This window comes from Apus apus, chromosome 1 (assembly GCF_020740795.1).
Source record: "Apus apus isolate bApuApu2 chromosome 1, bApuApu2.pri.cur, whole genome shotgun sequence".
In the NCBI taxonomy this organism is placed as follows: Eukaryota; Metazoa; Chordata; class Aves; order Apodiformes; family Apodidae; genus Apus; species Apus apus.
In genome coordinates, this window is record NC_067282.1 from 59,705,108 (window position 1) to 59,729,373 (window position 24,266).

The 24,266-nt window shown below is 38.8% G+C and overlaps 1 protein-coding gene across 7 annotated transcripts in view; it reads left to right on the forward strand.

Annotated features, from left to right (window-relative positions):
- ARHGEF7 (Rho guanine nucleotide exchange factor 7) overlaps positions 1–24,266 on the forward strand; it is a 129,477-nt gene that overhangs the window by 88,609 nt on the left and 16,602 nt on the right. For all 7 annotated transcript variants that reach the window (XR_007888621.1, XM_051610645.1, XM_051610628.1 and 4 more), the window contains 9 exons: positions 7,313–7,451; positions 8,328–8,387; positions 9,581–9,727; positions 11,629–11,715; positions 14,469–14,547; positions 16,223–16,362; positions 16,981–17,205; positions 19,126–19,219; positions 22,082–22,171. Coding sequence is in view for 6 of the 7 variants with exons in the window: in XM_051610645.1 (XP_051466605.1) it covers positions 7,313–7,451; positions 8,328–8,387; positions 9,581–9,727; positions 11,629–11,715; positions 14,469–14,547; positions 16,223–16,362; positions 16,981–17,205; positions 19,126–19,219; positions 22,082–22,171 (1,061 nt within the window). In the remaining variant the exon portion in view is untranslated. The remainder of the gene's footprint in view (positions 1–7,312; positions 7,452–8,327; positions 8,388–9,580; positions 9,728–11,628; positions 11,716–14,468; positions 14,548–16,222; positions 16,363–16,980; positions 17,206–19,125; positions 19,220–22,081; positions 22,172–24,266) is intronic.

Sequence of the window (24,266 nt, forward strand, 5' to 3'; positions counted from 1 at the left end):
TAATCTTGCAAAGTGGCAAGTGTTGAGCCAGTCCTCAGCTGGAAGAAAGCTCTTCACAAATCTTGGTTGAAAGATTAAATTTGTTAGGTTCTTCTGTTCTGTTAGATATGTCCCAAGCATATTCTGCACTTGCATCACAGACCTTGCAGTCTGGATAAAATTTGTGGAGCTGAAACACCACAATTACTCTGAGTAACTGGAGCGTGGAATACAGATCAGCTTGAGTCAGAAAACGCTTTGTGCCTTCCCCCACACTGGTGCATCCCTGAGCCTGCGAGTGCACAGGGTGATGTCATACGCCAAGCAACAGTCCCTGCGAGAGGAGCTTGACTGGGAAGTTCAGCACTAGGAAATTAAAAGCTGCAGTTGAGGAGTTGCTGAGCCAAGCTGTGCCACAACGCACTCAAAATGCGGTGCCTATGTGCAGTTCTCAGACCCCTCAGCAGTGATAGCTCATGCTCCATCTATTACAAACAGAGACCTACTTCAGAAGTGTAAGTTGTGATTTTAAACATATATGTTTTAGTTGCTGGATGTGCTTTCCTTCAGTTTAAATGTGGCACTTTCGTTTGCCTTTTGTTACTGCAGGCACATCTGAACTTTTCTCCCCTCTTCCCTGCCCAAAATGCAGCTTTTGAGGCATCTGTCCTAAGAAAGATTTGAATATATTAACGGGACTTTTCATGGTGACTTTTAAAATATCTCAAGCTGTGAACTAACACTAGTCTGGAGTGAGGGTAATGTTTTGACTCAAGATTTCAGGATAAATGAAGCCCAGCACTTTTGTATGCTTCTCTGCATTTTATTCTGCAAAGTGATGCAAGCAGTGAATTAAAAGCTCAGCTGCCTCTCTCTGAAAAGCTACTTATTTAGGCAATTGTGACTAACTTGATGATTTCACTATTCAAAAGTTTTTCCTGTTCAGCTAAATGAAACCTTTTAATAAAATGTTCTGTTTAGTTGTGGGCCAGAGTTTTATATAGCATATACTGCCTTGGAGAGTGTGGTACTTGCAGGCATCAATTGTAATTGTGACATGAAAGAGCCATTGTCTTTGGCAAAGCAGCTGCACTCTTAAGCTAATACTGACTTTTAAGCTGCTATTAATTAAAAAATAGTTGTGAACAGCTGTCATATCCAAACAGTATTTTAACCTACCCATATTTTATTGAAAGTAAACCTTTCTGTTATGTTCTGTATTATATTTGTCCTTTGTGAATAAATGAAGGACACTCTTAAGCACTGATGTAATGTGACGTCCATTTTGCCAGTTATTTTGTGTCCAATAAGCTGCAGAGGTAGCAGTTTGTTACAGTATGAGCAGACTGCTAAGGGGGTCTGTGTGATGGAACTGCTCAGACAAAATTGTCCTCTTATATTCAAAAAGTGTGTGCATGTTAGTGCCAGAGTTGGAACGAGCTGGCATGTCAAAACTTGTCTGAGGGAAGCACAGAAGTGTATGAAAGAAAGCATTGTCCTCTTGGGAATGTTGGGAGGAAAACTAAGTCATTCAGTTTTAATTACACCTATTAACACTGCTTGGTGTAAAAGACTTCCTGGTGATGCCATTGCTGAGCGTGTTTTTCAGGACTTAGTGTATATTTCAAGCGAGCTGAGGTTTAAACTTGCTCTGTAGGTACCTATATTGTGGTTAAGTAAAAAGGAGGTGATAAAAAAACAGGTATGTTGTGTCAAAGAGCAGTGAATGGCCTGGAAACTGCCGCAACATTGCGTAACCAGAGAGTGTGTTTAGTTAAAGGAATTGCAGAGCAGGCAGCAAGAACAAGATAATATCAGGTTTTTATTTCATATTTCCAACTAGTTTAATTTAATGCAGGCTACAGAGAGGTTGTTTTTGTGTGTGTTTTCTGGAACATTTGTTTCATAATGCTGAAGTCAGGAAGAACTAGAACACTGATAGTGAAAAATAGAAATGTGAATGTGGGTGAAATGGCAACCAGTGTTCCTCCTACTGTAGAAGCATTAGAGAAAAAGGAAAAAAAAGCATTGTCTTAATGGATAGCTCAGCAAATACCATTTATACAATGTGTTTGTCTGCATCCTGCAGTGTGGAGATGGGCAAAGTAATGAGGAATGAGGTTTTTTACATCTTCGCAATCCAAAGGCACAAATCAGCCTTGTTCAGAACAATGTTAAGTGGAACAGCCTGTGGTTTTTGTGACTGGCATGTGCTGCAGAGTGTACTGGTGTGTTGGAAAGAGAAACTACGTAGACATATGTATGGATTATGCTGCTTGAAATGAGGAAGAAGAGCAGATAATGCGTAAAAGGAATAGTTGATATCGGCAGCAGGAGCTGTGCATTTGGCCAACACAAACAAAATGCAAAGAATGAGTTAAAATGTTTACTTGGAGGTAAATATCAAATACCATAAGGGGGTAACTTTGACACCAACATGGTTGGGGGTGCTTAGAGGATGAACTGATGGACGAAACAAAAAAAGCAACAGCGTACACATAATCAGTGTCATGTACATGGTAAGTTGAAATTTAAAATCACAGAGTGCCTTGAGGCAGATGGACTTTCATCAGTGAGCTTTGGTAAAACTTTCTGTGGAAACTTGAAGCCATACCCTTGTTTGTCTTCCCCGTCACATTGCTAGAAACAGTTGCTTCCCTTTAGCTTAGTCAGAAGAGGACACGCCACCACACCGTAGCCATTCAGCTTAGTGTTCCAGTGAATCAGCCCGAATCCTCAGAAAAAGTAGCTGGTAACACTGTAAATCCAAAACATGAGTCAAAATCTTCAGTCTTTAGTGTGCCAACTGGAATTGGTTATAAAGTTCTGAAGTTATTACGATTTTTATGCTTTCTTTAAGGGCTGTGACTAAGAAAATATAAGGCAAAGCAGGTCTTCAGGTTCTATGTATTCAGAGTCTGTCAGTTTTTCTTCTTAAATCTAAATTTAAGCTATAAAAGTATCACAAAGTCACAGAATCTTAGGAGTTGGAAGGGACCTCGAAAGATCATCTAGTCCAACCCCCCTGCCAAGGCAGGATCACCCAGAGCACATCACACAGGAACGTGTCCAGGTGGGTTTTGAGCGTCTCCCGCAACGGAGACTCCACAACCTCTCTGGGCAGCCTGTTCCAGTGCTCTGTCACTCTCACAGGAAAGAAGTTTTTTCTGATGTTTATGTGGAACCTCCTATGTTCCAGTTTGCACCCATTGCCCCTTGTCCTGTCACTGGACATCACTGAAAAAAGCTTGGCTCCATCCTTCTGACACTCGACCTTAAGATTGATGAGGTGGCCCCTCAGTCTTCTCTTTTCTAAGCTAAAGAGGCCCAGCTCCCTCAGCCTTTCCTCATAAGGGAGATGTTCCACTCCCTTCATCATCTTTGTGACTCTGCGCCAGCCTCTTTCAAGCAGTTCCCTGTCCTTGAACTGAGGGGCCCAGAACTGGACACACTATTCCAGATGTGGCCTCACCAAGGCAGAATAGAGGGGGAGGAGAACCTCTCTTGACCTACTAACCACACCCTTTCTAATACACCCCAGGATGCCATTGGCCTTCTTAGCCACAAGGGCACATTGCTGGCTCATGGTCATCCTCCGGTCCAGCAGGACCCCCAGGTCCCTTTCTCCTACGCTTCTCTCCAGCAGGTCACCCCCCAACCTGTACTGGTACATGGGGTTGTTCTTCCCCAGATGCAGAATTCTACACTTGCCCTTGTTGAATTTCATCAAGTTTATCCCTGCCCATCTCTCCAGCCTGTCCAGGTCTCACTGAATGGCAGCACAGCCTTCTGGTGTGTCAGCCACTCCTCCCAGTTTAGTGTCATCAGCAAACTTTGAGGGCACACTCTATTCCTTCATCCAGGTCATTGATGAAAATATTGAATAGCACTGGTCCCAGTACCAACCCCTGAGAGACTCTTCTAGTCACAGACCTCCAACTAGATTCTGTCCCATTGACCACAACTCTCTGACTTCTGTTGAACCAGTTCGTGATCCATCTCACTACCTGATCATCAAGACCACACTTCCTCAGTTTATCTACAAGGATGCTGTGGGAGACAGTGTCAAATGTTTTACTGAAATCAAGATAAACCACTTCTACCGCCCTACCATCATCTATCCACCTAGTAATTTCCTCATAGAAGGCTATGAGGTTAGTCAAACATGACTTACCCTTGGTAAAACCATGTTGACTGCTCCTGATGACCCCCATATCCTTGATATGCCTGGAGATAGTGCCAAGGACAAGTTGTTCCATCACCTTTCCAGGGATGGAGGTGAGGCTGACCGGTCTATAGTTACCCGGGTCCTCCTTCTTGCCCTTCTTGTAGACTGGAGTGACATTTGCTATCCTCCAGTTCTCAGGCACCTCTCCTGTTGCCCATGACTTGCCAAAGATGATGGAGAGTGACCTAGCAATGACCTCTGCCAGTTCCCTCAGTACCCTTGGGTACATTCCATCTGGACCCATTGATTTATGGATGTCCAGATTGCCTAACTGATCCCTAACCCAATCCTCATCTACCAAAGCAAATTCCTCCTTTATCCTGACTTCTTCTGGGGCTTCTGGGGAGAGTCTGCAGCAGTAAAGACAGAGGCAAAGAAGGCATTCAGTACCTCTGCCTTCTTTATATCCTCTGTCTCCAGGGCACCCACCACATTCAGCAGTGGGCCTATATTGCCTCTAGTGTTCGTTTTATGTGCAATGTATTTGAAGAAGCTGTTTCTATTGTCTTTGACCTTGCTTGCAAGGTTTAGTTCCAAGGAGGCCTTAGCTTTCCTAATTGCCTCCCTACATCCTCTGACAACAGTCCTATATTCTTCCCAAGTGGCCAGTTCCTCCTTCCATGATCCACAGATTCTTTTTCCACTTGAGTTTGCCCAGCAGTTCCTTGTTTAACCATGCTCATCTCCTGGCTCCCTTACTTGATTTCCTACCCATTGGGATGCTCTGAGCTTGGGATGCATGGAGCTTGGAAGAAGTGGTCCTGATACTCAGGTTTATCTCTGTTATCTTATTCTAATTTTTAATTCAAGGTACTGTACGATGTTTTGAAGTGGGTTTTAATTTTGGCTAAAACCTGATTATGTCACAAGCTGATTTTAACTCTGGTGTTGCTGATAGATGTTGCTTGAGAGGCCTGTAGCAAGATCTGCCTGGTGGAGCTGTGAACATTTTCAAGGATGCCCAGCCCTTCTCTTTGGATCTTTAAAATGCAAAGCAGGTGCTGGGAAGTCCCATCACCCACTTTCTCCACTGTGCAGTTGAGCACAGCAGAAATTGCATAAACATGTGCCCTGAAGAAGGCCTGGGCCTGGTTAGAATGGATGTGAAGTGCTCTAAAAAGGTTACATCAGACCTGACAATTCAGAAACAGTGCTGGATTTATTTAAGCAAGATAGTGTAAGTAAATATCAATTAACTAATCTAAAGACAAGTAAACACTAGAGTAAACTCTATGGAAAAGTACTCTCTTCTGTGAACTTGGGGAAGCTTGAGCAGCCAGGAAAGAGTGGATGGAGGGTATGGCACTTAGATTGGGGTGGGAAGGTCGCAGTTCATGTTCTTGTTCTTTCTTCATCTGCTTGGACAAGTGACTTCAATAAGCAAAGTGTCATTTGTTCTGAAATGGGAAGAAGTGTGTGTGTGTCTTGGGGGAGGTAAGGAGGTCTGTTTTGTCTTTATCTCTGTAATGCTTTTCTGTAGCATGACTCACTGATAATTGAGCATGTGTATTATGGCAGTGTCCTTTCAGTGTTTTTTTTTCCCTAGGGTAATTGAGCAGGTCAAGATTTGCTTTCACTTCTGCTTGGAAAAACTATGCCCTGGGTTTGGAGACTCTTTCCCTTCCCTTTTTGTTAATATGATCGTGATGTACAAGTGTTCCTCCTTTATCACTGTTTGGTGTTTGACACTGTTTTTACACTTTCCAAAAGTACTGAATCTAGCAGCTGGCTAAGGCTTCCTTTGAAAAGTGGAACTATGCCAATAACCAAAGCGGGAAAAATCTTTTGAAGTTGTGACTTATGGGAGCGTAGTTCTATTAATCAGTAGAAAGTAAGAACTTACAGGATATCTTAGAGTAGAATTTGCACAACTGTCACATGAAAATGGTGTTCTTTGTTGTGGGTTTTTTTGAGAACTAGTTAATTACTATAGTAGGGACTCAAAACATGAGCAACCCCATCTGCAGACATTTAGAAAGACACAGCTTGAATGCAAGATGTTATCTTTTTAATAAGCAGCTTTCTGAATTTCCTTTAGTTAGATTTTGTCTTTAGAATCTCATGTTCTTCTGCAACTTATATTTTCTGAAGCCTGGAAATCAGCCCAGGTGCTGCTATGCCTTCCTTTCCTCTCAGAGGGGGCTCATTTTGTCCCTGGTCATCTTGACTCTAGAAAAGCTTGTCCTTCACATTGTCCTCTGAAACCTCTGCTTTATAAGAAAACAGAAGATGTAGCTATTTTAAGTTTCCTTGATAGCCAAGTGAGCTAGAATTTCCAGGATACACTGTGTTTTTAGCTTAGTTAATGTAAAAGATTGAGGGGCTGGGCCATTTCTTGGAAATTATTCAAATGTGAAAAACTGTCTGGCTAGGGGAAGTAGCAGTTCATGATATTTGAAGAGCATGGATTTCTTACGGCAGCTTTGCTGTCAAAACAAGCGTGTTGTCTAACTACATTCTCAGTGAAATACTAACTTGTTTGAGGATAGATTGTGCAGTGATTATTTCTGCTTTGGTCTGCCATTTGTATGGTTGTTAGTTAGTTGGTCATTTTGCAGTAACAGCTTGGATATGCAAGATGAGGTCACTGGACATTTAAGTGTGGGAGGAAAAAAGGTTTGAAACCTTCTGTGCATTTTCATTAGGGCCTGACATGCTAAAAATATTGATGCTTTATTAAATATTAAACCATTGATTTATGCTTGTGCATTACCTGTGTAAACCATGTCTAAGGTCAGATGTAATTTTACTAGAATAAAGGGGGGAGTAATAAAATATAGTGCAAAAAGATTTATTCTGTAAAAGTTGCTCAGATGGGATAGCATTTAGAAGCTGTCTTATAGCGTCATTTGCCTAGAACGATGGGATTGATCCTATGTTTATTGCTCCCTGAATGGACCCCATATCTGGAAATGTCTTTGTTCCTGTGTTATTTAATCCAGAAACTGATTTCAGCACTTAAGTTATATTTGAATTACTTCTCGTTTTATTTGGCCGCTTGTTTTATGGGAAGAATTCATTGTGGATGAAAGACTGAAGAATCCAATATAGTTTTAATTGTCTTGGTAGTTTGATTTAATTTGCTTAAATATCTTGTGTACACAGTGAGGAACTAGGAGAATTCATGGAGATGAAAGGTGCCAACAGCCCTGGGATCCTTGTGCTGACCACAGGCCTCAGCAAACCTTTTATGCGTCTGGATAAATACCCCACGTTACTCAAAGAACTTGAAAGGCACATGGAGGTATATCTTATCAGCATTTATGTTCCAGCTTAATGATGATTTGACAACAATTATTTTAAAGGTACATGTCAAACATGATGGGACCCAAAATTACGTTTGTTTGCTCTTCCGTGAGCCTTCTAAAAGATGGGCTGCAATGGTTTAAAACATAGTACAGTGAGACTTCTGTAAAAGCTAATTGTGTGAGGTAAAACTAGCTGGAGAAGCTAGTCTTCACTCCTAAAGCATTCTTGCAGGGTCTTAGGTTGACTTGACACTGAATGTGTCTCCTGAATACTACTTGAGACTACTTGACCCTGTAGAAGTGCTGCTTCTCATTTTTTAGGACCTCACCAAAATAGTCCCTTTGACGTCTGTTGAACACTGTCCAGAAATGATCTATCCAATGTGGGAATGTGTTTGAGGAGCTACTGTTTCCATCTTTGCATTTTGTAGGTTAGATTTTTGGAGTGGGCAAGAGGGAGATTAATAGAAGCATATGGGTCTTTGTCTTCTCACACTATTTGGTTTGTCAGTCAGTGACAATGGCACATACTAGTCTGTAAGGAATCTAGTTTGTGACAAAACTAACATGCCAAATAAAACTCTTCAAAAGAAACACCTTCCTATTAGGATTTTAAAGTTTCTTGCCCACTAGGTCTTGTAAAACTTCCTTGGCTCTTATTTTAAGCAGACATAGAAATGTTATAAGTGACTTGTCATTTTTACAACAAGCCACCAGTGTTTGATACAAGAATAAGAAGTCTGTGAAAAGAGAGCAGACAGGTCTACAACTTCTGTTATACAGAGTGAATTATTTGTTTTTAGTTAATCCTCTTAATTTTTTATTTTTCTACAACTGGAGTTTTTATTGTATGTTTTCTCTGTTGTTTTTAGGATTATCATCCAGATCGTCCAGACATTCAAAAATCCATGACTGCCTTCAAAAACCTTTCTGTAAGAGTGATAAAAACTGATATATTTTAATTAGAATGTTTTTTAACTTCCTCCCTCTCTCTTGCTTTAAAAAAGTGAAGCTTTTGCAGATGTTGGTATAGGCAGTTTTAGAGAGCCTGGAAATTGATGCTGTTTCTGGGCAGAGTGAAGGTTGGTAATTCACTGGGGAGTTACAGTGAATAGAGTATTGATGTAAGAGCTATGCAAGTGTTCTGCACCTCTTGGTCTGCCCGCCCGCCTGTGCTTTGTCTCCTTCTGCTAGTGCTGGCATAACTAATATCCTGAAGAATGGCTTCATCACAACAATTTAGTGTATCTTCTGAGGTTTTTCTGAAGTGCATTCCTTCTAGTGGAATGGCCTTGGAGTTGCAGGAGATGATGAAGGGCAAAGCACTAGTGAAGTTCAGAAGAAATTAAACTTCTGTTAATAATTGGAATAGGAAAACCGATTTTGAACAGATGAGCTATCTGTTAGTGTCTTCAAAGGAAAAAGTCAACTGCAGTGGGCATATATGTAATGCAATCTCAGTTACAATAAACATGTTGTGTGTTTCCTGTTAGGAGTGCATGCTGGTGGTACCCTGGCATTTCTTATTTTTAAAGCAGAAATATAATGTTATCTGTGCTCAGAAGAGGTTTGGGGATCCCATTCTCTTGGATTCTTTGCAAACAAGAGGAAGCAGTTCTTGTTCAGAAAAATTCAAATGAGTGGTAGTACAGCTAGTAGAGTAGGTTGGAGATACTTAGTAAGAAGAGCAACACGAGGTTGTACACAATCATAGTTTGCACAATTGGCGTAGCTCTTTCTACTAAAGAAAGATGCTTTGTTGTATCATCGGGTGTTCATGACAGCTGTTTTACTCTTTTCTGCTGAACTCAGTCATTTTTGGTTGGAAGTACAGGCATCTAAAATGTAAATAAAGGAGAAATTTGAGAAACAGTTATGACTATGATGGTATTTTAAATGGTAACTGAAGTCAGTGTATTGACAGGAAAAGTAGTATTGAAGTTAGCCAAACTAATTTTCTAAGAAACAGTGGTAATAATAATCTAAATGAAAATGTTTCAAGTTGCATGCTGTCTTCTGAGCACTACAAGCATAACAGTAAATACGACTGTACTGATATTTCTACCCTTAACCTGCTCCCCATCGATAGAGTTGATAGAGTTGGTGTTTTCCCCATGCTTGTTAGGCACAATGTCAAGAAGTACGGAAACGGAAGGAACTTGAATTGCAAATACTGACGGAAGCTATCCGCTGTTGGGAGGGAGAGGATATTAAAACACTTGGCAACGTGATTTACATGTCCCAGGTCATGATTCAGTGTGCTGGAAGTGAGGTAACATCCTTCTCATATTTACTTGTAGGTCTTTCTTTCCATTTTGACTAAAATTAATTGTAACCATTATGCTGCAGAAGTAATCAGAATACTTCAGAGATGCTAATCTAGACTAAAATGCTACTCTACTGATTCTAAGGCTTTTATTACAAAACATTAAATAAATTCCCTTCAAGTTGGGTGGTCTTATCTAAAATTTACTGAAATCTAAGCAAATTAAGCAGTCATAAACATTGTAAAATTATTTTGCAGGAGTGTTTTCAAATTAAACAGGATTTTCCAGGTGTAGTTATGTTACAGGAAGATTTGCATAGCAGTTATTATAGCATGTTTTAAATAACAAAAGCTTTCAACTTTTCTGTTATAAGGTGTCTGAGGCATGCTTTTTCCTCACTGTTTTGGGAACTTCACTCAAGTAGTAAATTTTGAAATGCAAGCTTAAGAATCAAGTGGTTTTGGAGAAACAGAATAAGAAGAGACATTAGAAAGTGAAAGGTGACACTACAAAGTCTGGTGATTTTTATTTTTTTTAATAGAACACACACACAAATCACACAGAAGAGGTTGTCCGCTGAGAAATAATGTTAAATAATCTTAAAAGCAACTGCGAACAGAAATATTATACCATTTACTGACATGTTCTTACTCTCAGTTGTTCCCCTGTAAAACCAATTAAGCCTTAAACTTAGGTTCAAATGTGGGGGCTTTTGAATTGCAATATTGTTTGGTCACTTTCCTCTCTTAGAACAAAAATGTCCATAAATACGAGGGAAGAGAAAAGTGTTTATGCAAGTGAGTATTTCAGAATTTGTCAGCTGATATTTTTCCCTCAGATATTTTGTTAGGTGTTAAAATAAATACAAAAAGATTCAATAGAGCTGGTAGTGCATCTTCCTCAGTCATGTTTCTTCTTGTAGTCTTACAAACAAAACACCACCCCACCCTCCACTCTCATAATTAACTAAAATGTCAAATGCAATGGACTTCCAGAAGTTTCTGCATATCACTACAGCTTTTTTACTAGATGTAGAACAGCTTAATTTGTTCAAAAGCAATTGGTTTTGGTTTTGTCTCTTTTAAAATGATATTGACATTCTTAAAGGTTTACTGAAAAACAAACATAAAAACTTGGGAAGGACTTGTATTGCTTTACAAAGATGCTTGAAATTGATATGGTGGTTTTGACAGTAGAGATATTGGTTTTGTCATAAGAATTAAAACATTATACTGTAATGCTTCTCTCTTTCCTTGTTTGTCTACATCAATAGATTATGGATAAACCTTCTTCTCCTTCCATAAAAATCTCCCCTCTCCCAAAAAAAACCCAAAACCAACAAACAAAAACCCAACAACTTCATAAGTGAAACCAGCAAACAAAAACCGGAACAAAGTTATGAGTGTTTTAGTGGTTGATATAAGCATTATTACTTCTATCTTCTTTTTCTACTTTGGGGCATAATCCAACATCATGCAAAAATCTGATCTCTCCAGTTTGAGGGACCATGTGTCTTGACATTACCTGTAACAGCATCCATCTGAATGATGTAAAAAAAATGCATCCAATGTGTAATTTGGTTTTTGCTGAAATCAGAAGAACAGGATTTCACCCCAACTGTACAATTTCTGTTTTAAAATATTAAACTGTACTCTCCAGGAAGAAGTATAGATTTGTTACTGGCACTTTCCAAATAAAAATCAGATAATTCTTGTGTTTGGGGGGGTTTAAATTTATTTAATTTATTTTAAAATTCTATGGAGAGTTAATTTTGCCAGGAGCAAATATTTGTGGAGTAGTTATGAAGTTGTAACACTGATGGTAGATTTTAATAATTAAAAGCAGAAAAAGGAGGAATGGGGCTTGTGATGTTGTATTTACTACTTCATTTTCTTTTTTTGATAAGGAAAAGAATGAAAGGTATCTTCTTCTCTTCCCTAACATATTGCTAATGTTGTCTGCCAGCCCGAGAATGAGTGGGTTCATCTATCAGGTAAAGTAGTACTTACACATATGTATATAAATGTGTTGGGAGAGTGGCTTTTTTCTTAAAAAAATAATAAACTTGGAAGGATTATTAAACTTCTACATTTGTAAAGATAAAAGGTAATTTCTACAATAAGGACTGGTCGTCTGTTTTATAAAATTCTGGGCTAGAAGCCTGGGTATGATTTTTGCACCTGCAGCTATCAGCAAGGTGGTTTTTTTCCTTGTTAGTACTCGATAATGGGAGGAAGTATCAGTAGCTTTTACATCTACTTAGGAAAATAATGCTGCTGATGAGTAGGCTTATTAGTGCTCTTCCAATTGCTGCTCAAGTCTCACCAAAACTATACAGCACTTCTAAGCTTTCACTGGTGTGAGTAAGGCTGTGCTACCATCTGTTTAGGTGTCTGCATGAGTGTTTTATCTTTGAATCAGCTAGCCCTTTTGAAAGGAATCTTCTAGTTGTCCCTGTTCACTGATATTTAAGTCACAGTGTAGACATGGTCTCAGGGCTCAGACTGGACTCCCTCTGGATCAAGCTGAACTGGAAGGCATGCTCCAAAAGTGCACTTGATAGATGTTTGGATTCATATCTTACTTGCCATGATACTAGCTGGATTTGTCTGAGATTGTGTTGCATTAGATGGTTCAAACACACAATCAAGTTTCTTTTAGCTTTGTTCTGCTTTTCAGAATTTTCAGCCAGTCCCTTATCCTAACACAGGTGGAAAAAAGATGCTAGAAATGGCAGGTGAGGTCTCTATCGCAAGTGCCACTTCCAGAATTCTTGATGAACAAAGATTGTTGTTACAGAAGCAACTGACTGGAAATTTAGTGTGTTTATAGACAACATGAAAATAAACAATTAATCTGCCAGGCTTAATTTTGCTCTGCTTTTGCATATCACATTTCTTCCTTCTCTAGCCTACCTTGCCCCCCAAGTGCACAGCATTGTTCAAGACATAAGCAGTTTTCTGTGCCTTTGTCTTCAGCTTCTACTTAATATGGCCACAGCCCTGTCTTAGTGTTTGCCATGCAACCCTCTGTTGAATGTAAAACTTTATGTTCTCATAACCTTTCATGTGATTTTTCCCATACTTGAGATCTTCTCAAATATTGATGGCTGCATATTCACAACAAGTCAAAATTATTTCATCACTGTGTCTGTCCGGATTGTATAACATGGGCTGCCCGGACTTCTCTTCTGGGATTCTTAGCTCAGAACTGGGTTTGATACGGGCAGAAGATGACGCAGCTCCCTCAGTCATTCTCAGGGAAATAATGCCACTGAAGTCAGTATCCTGCCCAACACCCTCCCTGTATTTCTGAGTATTCAGTTGTCAGGAGGCTTCAGATTTTCTGGTTCAGAGTGCTGGTATCTGCCACATGAGCTAATTGGGAGAACTTCTAGCAGTGATAAGCTGAAGTTACTTTAGACTTAAACCACACTTTATGAGATGGCTGCAGTTTTGTTGAAAGAAAGGGAATATAAATGATTCATGAGTTCACTTCCATTTTCTCTGTGTTTTGCTGACTCAGTACTACTTCTCTGCATGTAACTCAAGTGATCTTTGTTCTCTCACCAGTCTTTTCTTTAGTGTATCCCCATATTCCCTCTTCAGCTATGTCAGCAGTTCTTGCACCTCTTTTTCATTGTGGTTCTATGCTGTGTTGCTTATTAAGCAGCAAAGAGAAAAACAGAAGAGAGAATTTTAGGGTGCATTGTAGTGCATGATGCCACCATGTTTCCTTCAGTAGGGAAGCTGTTGCAAAAAAACCCTCTTTCTTGCTCTTTGGCATCTTGGGCTTGAGCATGTTCTGAACATAATGAATATCAAGTGATTTTTAGTTTCCAAGCTTCTAAGAAGCTTTTGTCCATTCTGCAGTCACTAGGAAGGCAAAAAAAGAGTTGTGGGTTGTTTTTTTTTCCCCTCCATTGGAGCCAAAATTCCACAGTACCTAGTATTTGCACTTTGCCAGCATGTGCTGAACAGTGTTTCTGTGCAGGAGAACACAGGATCTGTCTTAAAGAACTTTAATAAAGTTGCATTTTTTGGTAAACCCTTTCATCCTGACAAGATTCAGTCTTACTTGTTCTTCTGTGTTACTAAAGGGTCAAAATATTATCCTAAACTGACTTACTCTGCTCCCTGCTCCCCACCCTCTCCCCTAACCAGCCTGGATGGATTTTAAATGAGAGGTTATCTTCTTCAAAATTAATATATTCTTCTGAAACTTTGCAGGTGTTGAGGTGTTCTTACTGCCTTTGTTTTCTTTCCCCAAATATTTGAGTGAATTTAGTGGCAGGGTTATTAGAGAGACAAATTTTCAGTAAATAATTTATACATTTGTTTTGTGAAATCCTACTTTCTAAGTCTACATGTACCATGTAGATTGAGAGCTAATCAAACAGTTTACAAACAAATGTGTTTATAGATTAGTCACCATAGGGATGACATTGAAGGTCTTGGTTGCAAGAATCTGAGGCTATGATCAGTGACCATTATTACATTTGCATGGATTTCATAGCCTGCAGAGGTATCAGATAGACTCATTGAAGACACAGGTGTAATTTGGAGATGTTTGGTATATTAAAAGCTTCATTACAAGGTGTTTGTATAGAATTAAAATTCTCTGTGTGTTTGCCTATTTACTGTGTATGTCTTTGTTTAGAGATTTAATTTTATATATTATTCACTTGGCAATGTATTGCATGTGTTAGATTTAACTTCGGTGTTAATGCTTTTTGGTTTTTTTTAGGGAAAATTGCCAATGACAGGAATGACTATCACAAAGCTAGAAGACAGTGAAAACCATAAAAATGCATTTGAAATATCAGGTATTGACAGTAAATATTTTTATTTACTACTTACTCATAGAATCACAGAATAGTTTGGGTTGGAAGGGACTTTAAAGATCATCTAGTTCCAACTCCCCTGCATAGGTAGGGACCCCTCCCACTAAGCCAGGTTGCTCAAAGCCCCATCCAACCTGGCCTTGAACACTTCCAGGGATGGAGCTACCACAGCCTCCCTGGGCAACCTGTTCCAGTGTCTCACCACCCTCACAGTCAAGAATTTCCTCCTAATGCCTAGCCTAAATCTATCCTCTTCCACTTTAAAGCCATTACCCCTTGTACTCTCACTGTGAGCCCAGGATATGCTATTTTATGATTCCAGGATATGCTGTTTCAAACATCAAATGTTCTGTCTGAACAGAGGGAAAAACTTCTTTATTGTGAGGGTCACAGGGCACTGGCACAGGTTACCTGGAGAGATCTCAATCCTTGTTGATACTCAAAAGTTGTCTGGCTATGGTCCTGGTCAACTGTCTCTAGATATCTGTACTTGAGTAGGGGGATGCATGACCTATAGAAGTCCCTTCCAGCCTCAGCCATCCTTAGCCATAATTTGTGATTATACAAATTTTGTAAGGCAGCTACCCAGAGCCCCACTTGAAGGCTGCTTTTTGCTTCTGGTCTTAAGCAGTTAACAAACTCTCTTTGCTTGGGGTTCATCCCCAATAGCCTTGGAGAAGGTCCTTTATAATGAAGCATTTCAAAGTATGCTACTCAGTGGAAGAAAAGAAATTCCAGGGACTCTGAAAAGAGCTTTAAGCAAGAGCTTTCTTTCTAGAAATGGTCTACCTCTTTCCTGAGAGACATTTGGCATCTCTGCTAATGATGGTTGTGCTTGCTTTGGGTAGTTTCTCTCTGTTAAGTCAATTCTTTCAGTGTCTACCTTATTTCCTTGAGGAATTTAAAGGACAGTGGGAGCAGGGTCCACACGGTGAAGCTTCCTGCCTTCATTAATTTCCTGGATCTTTTCTGCCTCTAAGCAGGTTGCATTTAAGTAAAGGAATTATGACCCTCTCAAGTGTCGGGCACTATTGTACATCAGTGCTTTGAGGCAGAGGGGAAAAAGCTGTTGATGGTGCATGTTCTTCTGAGATGACAGCTATGCAGCGGACCTCAGATAACCAATGTGATGGGTTAAAATAGAGTTCACTGCAGAAATTGAATTAATTGAATTTGGTTAAGATTGCTTTCCCAAGTGACTTTTGCCTGAGCTTTAATACTAGATTCAGACCAACTTCATGCCTTTTTCTGAGAGAAGATCAGTGAACTGTGTTTTTTAACTTTTCTTATAATGTAGCTTATAGACTCAAGAATGATATTTTGGGCTATATGCTAGCTTTCCTGGGAAAGATGGAGAAGCATAAGGCTGCTAGATAAAGTCTATCTACTACATCTATTTCTTGCCATTGAAGATTGTGTATAATTACTAGAGGGAGAAAAAAGGTAGAACTCCTGTGCTTTCCACTGGAACAAATACATGGAGGAAACATCTGTTACAACCTGGAAATTGAGTTGCTGCTGTACTGAAAATACAGATGAAAATTTTTGCTTAGTACTTAGGGGTTATAAAGTTTTAGGAAATTAATGTCTTTATAATCATGTCAGATTGACTAAATTGTTCTGTGGTTTCCTACATCCTCTGTTTTCTGTCACCTAGGAAATATGATTGAAAGGATACTAGTGTCTTGTAATAACCAACAAGATTTGCATGAATGGGTGGATCACCTGCAGAAACAAACCAAAGTCACAACTGTTGGGAATCCCACCATTAAACCTCACTCTGTGCCATCTCACACAGTAAGAAACAGCTTTTGAATTGAAGTCAATGATCAGTATATGTAGAATTAGGTTATCTGTCAAATACACTGCCATGTAAAGCATTTAGTCGTTAGTAACCGGAACTGAATGTTATGACAGTAGTTTAATGGGTCCATAGATCATTCTGGTTTTAATTGTGTGAACAAAGAACAAAATGCTTCGATCTTGATGTAGTTAACAGAGTAAAGGATAATTAATTATCGTTACCTTTTCTATTTTGACTAAGTAATACATCAGCATCTTTTAACTAGCCTTAGAGCAGGATTAATTGGCGATGTACTTGACAGGCTGTGGAGAGAGAATTTTCTTAAGTACCTTATTTTGGGTTCTTCATTTGAGTTGTTGGATGTGAATGGATCTAAATTTAGCTCCGTGCTTAGTGGTGAGAGAAGTGGGAGCAGGGCTGCTCAGACAATAACATTTTCTTTTAGCTCAGTTTTTCCAAACAGTAATTTAGTGTAAAATTTTTCAAAGTCCAGCTGAAATAAACAGGATCACTAAGTAGTGACAATATTCCACTGATCTTTGATGATACTATGTCTTTATTATGATAATATGCTTTCTTTCCCTTCCCATCACCTTTTGTGTCTTGGGCAGCTTCCTTCCCATCCAGTAACACCCTCCAGCAAGCATTCAGACAGCAAGCCAATACCACTGACTCCTGCCTACCACACTCTCCCTCATCCATCGCATCATGGGACACCACATACCACGATAAACTGGGGACCTCTGGAACCTCCAAAAACCCCCAAGCCTTGGAGTCTGAGCTGCTTACGGCCTGCACCTCCATTACGGCCCTCAGCAGCTCTCTGTTACAAAGAGGTGAGATGTGGCAGCCAAGAAATAGGACTGTGTAGCAGGCCTATGATGGGAAGTTTAACTTTCTTTTCTGCACACCACCACTTACCAGTTTTGTGCGTGTTTTTATGTAAAGTTGATTTAACAGCCAATGCTGAATCAATAGTAATGGGCTAGTCAATGCTGTTCATTTCAAGCAGGGATTTAGTCTTGCAGCTCAGAAAAATACTTAGGCTTGTCAGGAGAGGCTCCCTCCCTGTCTCCCCCAAGTGCTTCTACTTATTTTCACTCTTTATCCAGTTAATAAGAAAGATTCCCTTCTCCCCCCAAAACTGGCATTTCCTTTGCTATACTGATCATCCAGGCTTACTGCCAAATAAGTTACTTGCTAAGCATACTGCAAAATACCCAGCACAATGGATCTTACGGTGCTTCAAAGTGCTGTATCAAGTCATTCTAAGAAGCTGTAGGGGTATACTTCCAGTTCCGCAGTAGTTACCACTGTTACTACATAACAATAGCATATTTAAAGTCTATGCAATGTTTTTGTATACTCAAGAATTAGATGGCTAATGTTACTATTAACAAATGAAAAGCTTTGATTGTAAGATGCTGTCATAGTTTTTGATTAGCAGTAACAGGAATCTGTTCTAAAAGAAATAAAATATGGTGGTTTTAACCACAAAAGGGTAGGTTAATTTGGTCCTGCCACTACATCTTGTGTGTTTTTTTTAAATAGTAAGAAAATGTTAGATTTATGTTGGAAATCTGTGTGTGTATGTAAGGAGAATATTGTACTCTCTGTGGCTTGGTGGTACCTCATGTTTCTGTATCTTTGTCATGCATTCTCATTATACTAATTTGGTGTGAAGCAACAGGGCCCAGAAGGAATCCTGCAATTATGCATAAGAGCATTTTATTCTGTACGCATGAGATGTTGATAGAAAATGTTTATTTTGCAGACATGTAAATAGCAGTTTTTTAGTAACTGTAGCCTAAACACTGTACCCCAGCATGGCCTGGTTATGATTTTTCTTGTGGAGGATCTGTAACTTTCTCCTTTCACTTGTAAATCCCCTAAACCAGGAAAAAGTGATAGGTGATCTGCACTTGGAATGTTAGTATTTAGGTCTAGTTGGTAGAGGAACATTCTTCTGCTTGGCTGTACTGTATGCTCATATGGTAATTTAAGTTAAATTCCTTTCATGTGTATGGCACTATGTTTTCCAGTGCGGTAAAATTTCAGTCATCTTTACAGTGTTTAGCATACAGTGATGTTCAAAACCTGTCTTCATCTTCTTTGATCTGTCCTGCTCATTCACATTTTTACTTTCTTGTTCTATATTTTTATAGAGGATGTCTTGTATCCTTAAGGTAAGGGGTAGACCAGTATATTCCTTTTGTTCCTGCAACCTAGCGTTGTTCCTGTAAATTAGCATGACCACATTTTGAGAAGAAATTCTGTATTGCTGGTTTGGTTTGGTTTGTTTTGCTGTAGAGCTTTGTGAGAACAGACCTAAACATTTACAGATTCTGGCTGTGAAGAGTATACTACATTCCAGGCTTCCTTGTTAGGTCCTTTTTACCTTCTTTTAAGTAAAGTGAAACAGGTTGTCTCTTCAAAGTTAAAGAAGAAAACCTTCTTCTGTGTGCCTGCCTGTTCCCTTTGCTCTACCTCCCAAATACCCTACATGCTTGTGCAGTGGCTTTTCTGTACATTTCTGTAGATAGAAGAGGTAAAATACCTGACTTTGTGTATTGTTGGAGGAAAGGTAGGGAGGAAATCAGCCAGTTCAGGCAAATCAGATGTACCAAAATATATTAAATTGCGTTTTGGTGCTGTTAAAAGTTTTTTTTTTAGCTAGTGACTCCTGTATACTACCTAGAAGTTAAACTTTTGAAATATTGTAGAGAAGCTCTACTCTTTTTATTTTTCGCACACAGGATCTCAGTAAAAGCCCTAAAACTATGAAGAAGCTGCTTCCCAAACGCAAGCCAGAACGGAAGCCGTCAGATGAAGAGTTTGCACTGAGAAAAAGTAAGAGAGGCTTGAACAAAGGTCTGCATAATACTGGAATTAGCATCAGTTTAAATTCTGTGAACGTTAGAGGTAAAGGGTAAGCAAGTTGTCTGGTTTCCTCTCTCCTGTCGGGGGAGAGAAGGGGATGGGTATCTCCAGAGGATGGTTTGTTGTATTTTTTTTAGGTGCTTATGTCACAACATCAGTTGCTTTCTGAGCTTTGCTATTGACTACAGTGGATGTATGCTTGTGAAGTGCCTATTTCTATCTCTTTGCTAGAGAAGGAAGGGAAGTTGACTGTAGAGCCATGTACAGTTCAGGTAGATCTGTCTTTTAATACTGTAAACAACAACTTGAAGATACTGTCCCAGTTTTGCAGAATACTCAGTAGCTATGCTCCTAAATTGAGCCTGCTAGGAGCTTTTGCTGAGCTGGGTGTTGGAAAGCAGGGTGTTGCTGCTGGTTTGAAGGCTTATTGCTTCCACGCTTGCTCTTTCTGAGATCCAACAGTCTGCGCTAATCTAGAAATAAGGTCATTTACTCTAGTGTCCTTGTCTGTACAAATTGCAGAGCTTCAGACTGCTTGAAGTCTGAAGAACAACACTGAACTAAGAGGTATTGATGAATGTATAGAAAAACAGAAGAGTAAAAATCTGGATGTTTAGGGATGGTTTGGGGTGTAGGGAACATTAACGTTATCAAACAAACACTATTAGTTTAGTTGTCATGTCACTTTAATTCTTCCTTACAAGTTTTTGTGTATGAGTAATCTGGTTACTTTTATCAATAAAAAAAGGGTGTTTAATATGAAGATCCGATTATTTTAATGCAACTTTTGCTTCTCTGTATCTGTCCTTTGATCGTAAGCTTAAGATAGAGACTGTGCCTAGAGTGCTCAGTGCATTAAATGTGTTCTTGTGAACACTGTTTCTCTCTGGTTTATGTGGAGTTGGAAAGAAAAAGTGTTTCCTCAGGGCACCATTGGTTTGTCTAAAATGGAGATCTTTCTGAGTATGGTGTGAATTTCATATGGCAAAGGTTAAGATAGTGAATAGAATAATCCTGTGTACATCACATGGGTGTGCAAGTTGACATTTTAGTTCAGGATGTTTTAGCTCCCAACAGTAAGGAATCACTTCAGGAAAAAATGAAAGCACTGCAGTACAGTATTATTTCAGATGTTGGAGGATAAAGATTCAGTGGTTGTAATGACAGCAGTAAAGCTATCAACTTGTAGTCTTAGAAATTATTAAGGAGCATTTAGTGAGAGTTCATGAGTTCTTTGGGTTTTTTGGGAAAGACGAGGGGCTTTATACCTTGCAAATACATTGTTTTATTCCAGATTAACACCTTTGGGTATTTCTTGTGTAGGAGATAACTATCAATAAAAGGGATTTTATTTCAGTGGCTTTAAGTCAGAGTGTTACTTACAGAAATACTTACTGGTTCTTAATCTTTTTCCCCCCTTTGTGTCAGTAATTAGAAGTTCTGTTATATGTTAGTGCTCCTTCAACCTTTTCCATCCAGCTTGTGGAGCTGTAAAAGTTTTCCATTAGGAGCTCCTGTAGAACTTAAAGCTTATGGATAAATAAGTTCGGGTTTTATTACTTATCTGCTCTGCAATCCCAGGGATTTATGGGCTATATTTTGAGAACTGCTATGTCAAATTAGCATTATAACAGAGAAACCAAAATCAGGAAGGTGTTTCAACTGAATGTCCTCAAAATACTCATTTCAGAAGTGAAATATTTTTCCTGCTACTGTCATAATGTGGTGCTGCTTTCTAACCACAATGAAACCCAATTATTTTTTCCTGCCTTGAAAGAGAAATAACCTGTGCTTTGGAGCACCTGCATCTTTTAAACTGTGGGGAAACTGTATGGAGTCAAGATAACTTCTTCAGCAGCTTGTCAGCTGATTTTGAAAAATGTTTGGACAGTTGGCTTTGTTCTGGTGATGATAAATCACAAAAACTGACAGGATGCATTGGCTGACAGAGGATACTGCTACATTTTGATGTTGAAGGAGGTTCAGATTCATGCAGCAGAAAATCTTCAAGATGACTTTTTTCCTCAAGCTTTGTGGGGAAGAAAACAGGAGAAATGCTTTTAAAACCACAAATTGTCTTGCCCTACATTTAGATTTCCGGTTCCATCTAAACTAGTGGTAGAGGTACCTCTAGATTTCAGTTTGACTGGAATTTCTGTTGCAAGTGAACAATTTGACAGTATTTTTACTGAATTCCCCAAGAAGAAAATTTGCTGTAGAGCTCTACGTTTAGGAAAATTTTGCCATGTTAATCTTGAATATTTAGATTTTTTCAATAGTGTTGTTTCTATTTCAAAGTCTGAGAAATTGACATTTTTCCAACTACACACCAGACTGAAATTGTACTGACGTATTTATTATTGTATTAATTCTGAGTTTTATTTTAAATAGTGTGCTGCTAAAACAGGTAAATCTTATATATTTACAAAACCCAAAAGTTTTCAATAATTCTGTATATTAATATTCTATTCCTTGATTTGTTTGATTAAATAATGATGTAGTAACTGCAGTATACAGGTGTTTTCATTTTAATGACTGTTTAGAACCAGAGTGATTCATAACATCATCTGTGCAATTTAGGATGGTCAGCAGATTTTGTGAATATGTGGGTAATTACTCTAACTTGGGCTTTTTGCCCAAGCATTTCAGAATAATATTTTGTCTCTTTAAGTGTTACTTTTTGTCATTGATGTTTGAGTTTTAAAATTGAGAGAATTTTAAAGGATTGATTAGGCTGAATTTTGGTCTCGACTGAAATGTAGTGATTTAACAAAGCTTTTCAGCGTAAAGAAACAGCTATGCTTAAAGTTCTGTTTTTCCCATTGATTCTAGGTACAGCTGCTTTAGAAGAAGATGCTCAGATTCTTAAAGTCATTGAAGCGTATTGCACAAGTGCCAAAACACGTCAAACACTAAATTCAAGTAAGTTAGAAAATACTGAAATGGCTAACTAAACCACAAATTAGATAGTTGGCAGAAAAAGACAAGTGTATGTTCTCAGGCCTTTGCAAGTTGCAAGCTGGGCCTGGAGGAAGTAATAACCTTTTTCAGGCTTAATCTCAGTGCTGGGTGTTTAAGCATTGGATGCCAAGGTCCATGGGTAGAGATGATAATTCTTTTGATATTTAAAAAAACAACCAACCAAAAAAACACCAAAACAGAAGTGACTGCAATTTTATAAACCATGACAAGCACAAAGCCTTCACCAGTGAATGAGAGGTGTCTGAACAGGGTATGACAGTTGATCAGTATGCTTTTGATAAATTTCAAGAAGCTGGTAAGTAGTGAGGAGGAATGGAGAGCAAGTCATCATTTTGTAGGAGTGTATTTTTTTTTTCTGTTCAATGAGGACTTCTGCTATGGAAAAGTAACCTAAACTTTTAAACATTTCTTTTATTGCCACTAGTTGTTTTTAGTATTAATTACAAATTTTAATCCTATCTCATAATTTCAGGAAAAATTGTTCTCAGATCCGTGTGTTGCTTAAAGCCATTTCTGGCTTCTCAGATCAATACCTAGCTTATTGAAAACCTGTAACGTGCCTCTGGGGTCCTACTTCATTTAATCCCAATCAAGGTTGCCATGTGGAGTTCCTCTGTATTGTAAGTAAAACATTGCACAGAGCAGGGGAGTCCACCAGCATGTGTTCCATTTACATGAGGAAGGAGAAAATGCTGTTGCGTTTGTTCCAATTTGCACAGTTTTTGCACTGTTGAATACTGACTGAATTCAGGGATCCTTGGAACACAGTATAGTGATCGTGAAGGACTTGTCTGGTTTTGCTTCTGTCAGGAGCCAGAAGAGTGGACATTAACTTCTTGTTCACTCAGGCTGTTTGCAGTATTAATGACTGCAACTGCTAGCCACAGTGTTCTGTGCCTCTTTGCTTCCCAGCAGAAGCACTTTATGTTGACAGTTGAGAAGTCTCAAAATGCAGTTGCAAACTTAGTTCATGTATTTTCCTAATACGTTTGATTACTATTAACACCTTGACAAAATCCAGGTACTTTGTATTCGTATGTACTTTAAAGTGGGAATACGGCCCTTATATTAGAATGTAGAAACTTTTGAAGTAACAGCAAAAGCCTCACTTTAATTTTTTCTGTCTTGATGAACAGTAGGTCGCTGAGGTGATAAAATTGTCAATTTCATATATTAGCGACTATTACATATTTTTATTAATATTAATCTATTTTATAGCCCTACAGTCTTAACAGTAGTACGTTTAATTAGATAAAAGGAAATAAACGTGTTTAAAATTCTGAAGATGTACTGTTGTTCCAAACAAAATTAAATTAGATGATTGCTGTTTAAATGTCTCAACTGATGTGTTGATCATTTCCAAGATAATGTGACAAGAAGTGGTTGGGGAAACATTTGCACTTGCACAGTAGCGTGCGTGCGCAGATATAAAATGATATGATTTTTGTTTTGCTTTTTTGCCTATTTTTTCCTTTCTATGTATATTTAAGAAATATACATAGTGCTGTGGGTATCATTGCATACATCAGAAGTCAGCAGCTTTTTTTTTTTTCTTTTGCTCTTAAATGCAGCAAGAATTTTTTTATTGATTAAGCACTCAGCTTTGTTTGGAAAGAATAATGTCGATGTCCTTTAAGTTTCAGAAGATCCATTTGTAAACTGGAATTGGAAATGGAGAAAAAAAACCACCACAATTATCCTGGAATTGCTTCCGCAGGAGCAGTAGTCAGCATAGAATATAATGAAAGAGTTGCCCATCATTTGTGAAGTACACCCCCCCCTTTTTTTTTTTACATACTCCCTTCTTACCTCTGTGTTAATAATACTCTGCCTGTCCCTCACAGCACTCATTTGGCAGTTCTCCTACCAGCACCTTAATCCAAAGGCCAAGAGGTGCTGCTTTTGGTAATGTCAGTTTAGCAGAGCTGTGGCACCAGTGCACACGTAGGGAGTGTCATTTGAGGTAGCAGAGCAACTTTTTTTCAGTTGTTTGGATGGGGAAGCTGTAGGGTTTAACTGGGGGAGACACGCAAGT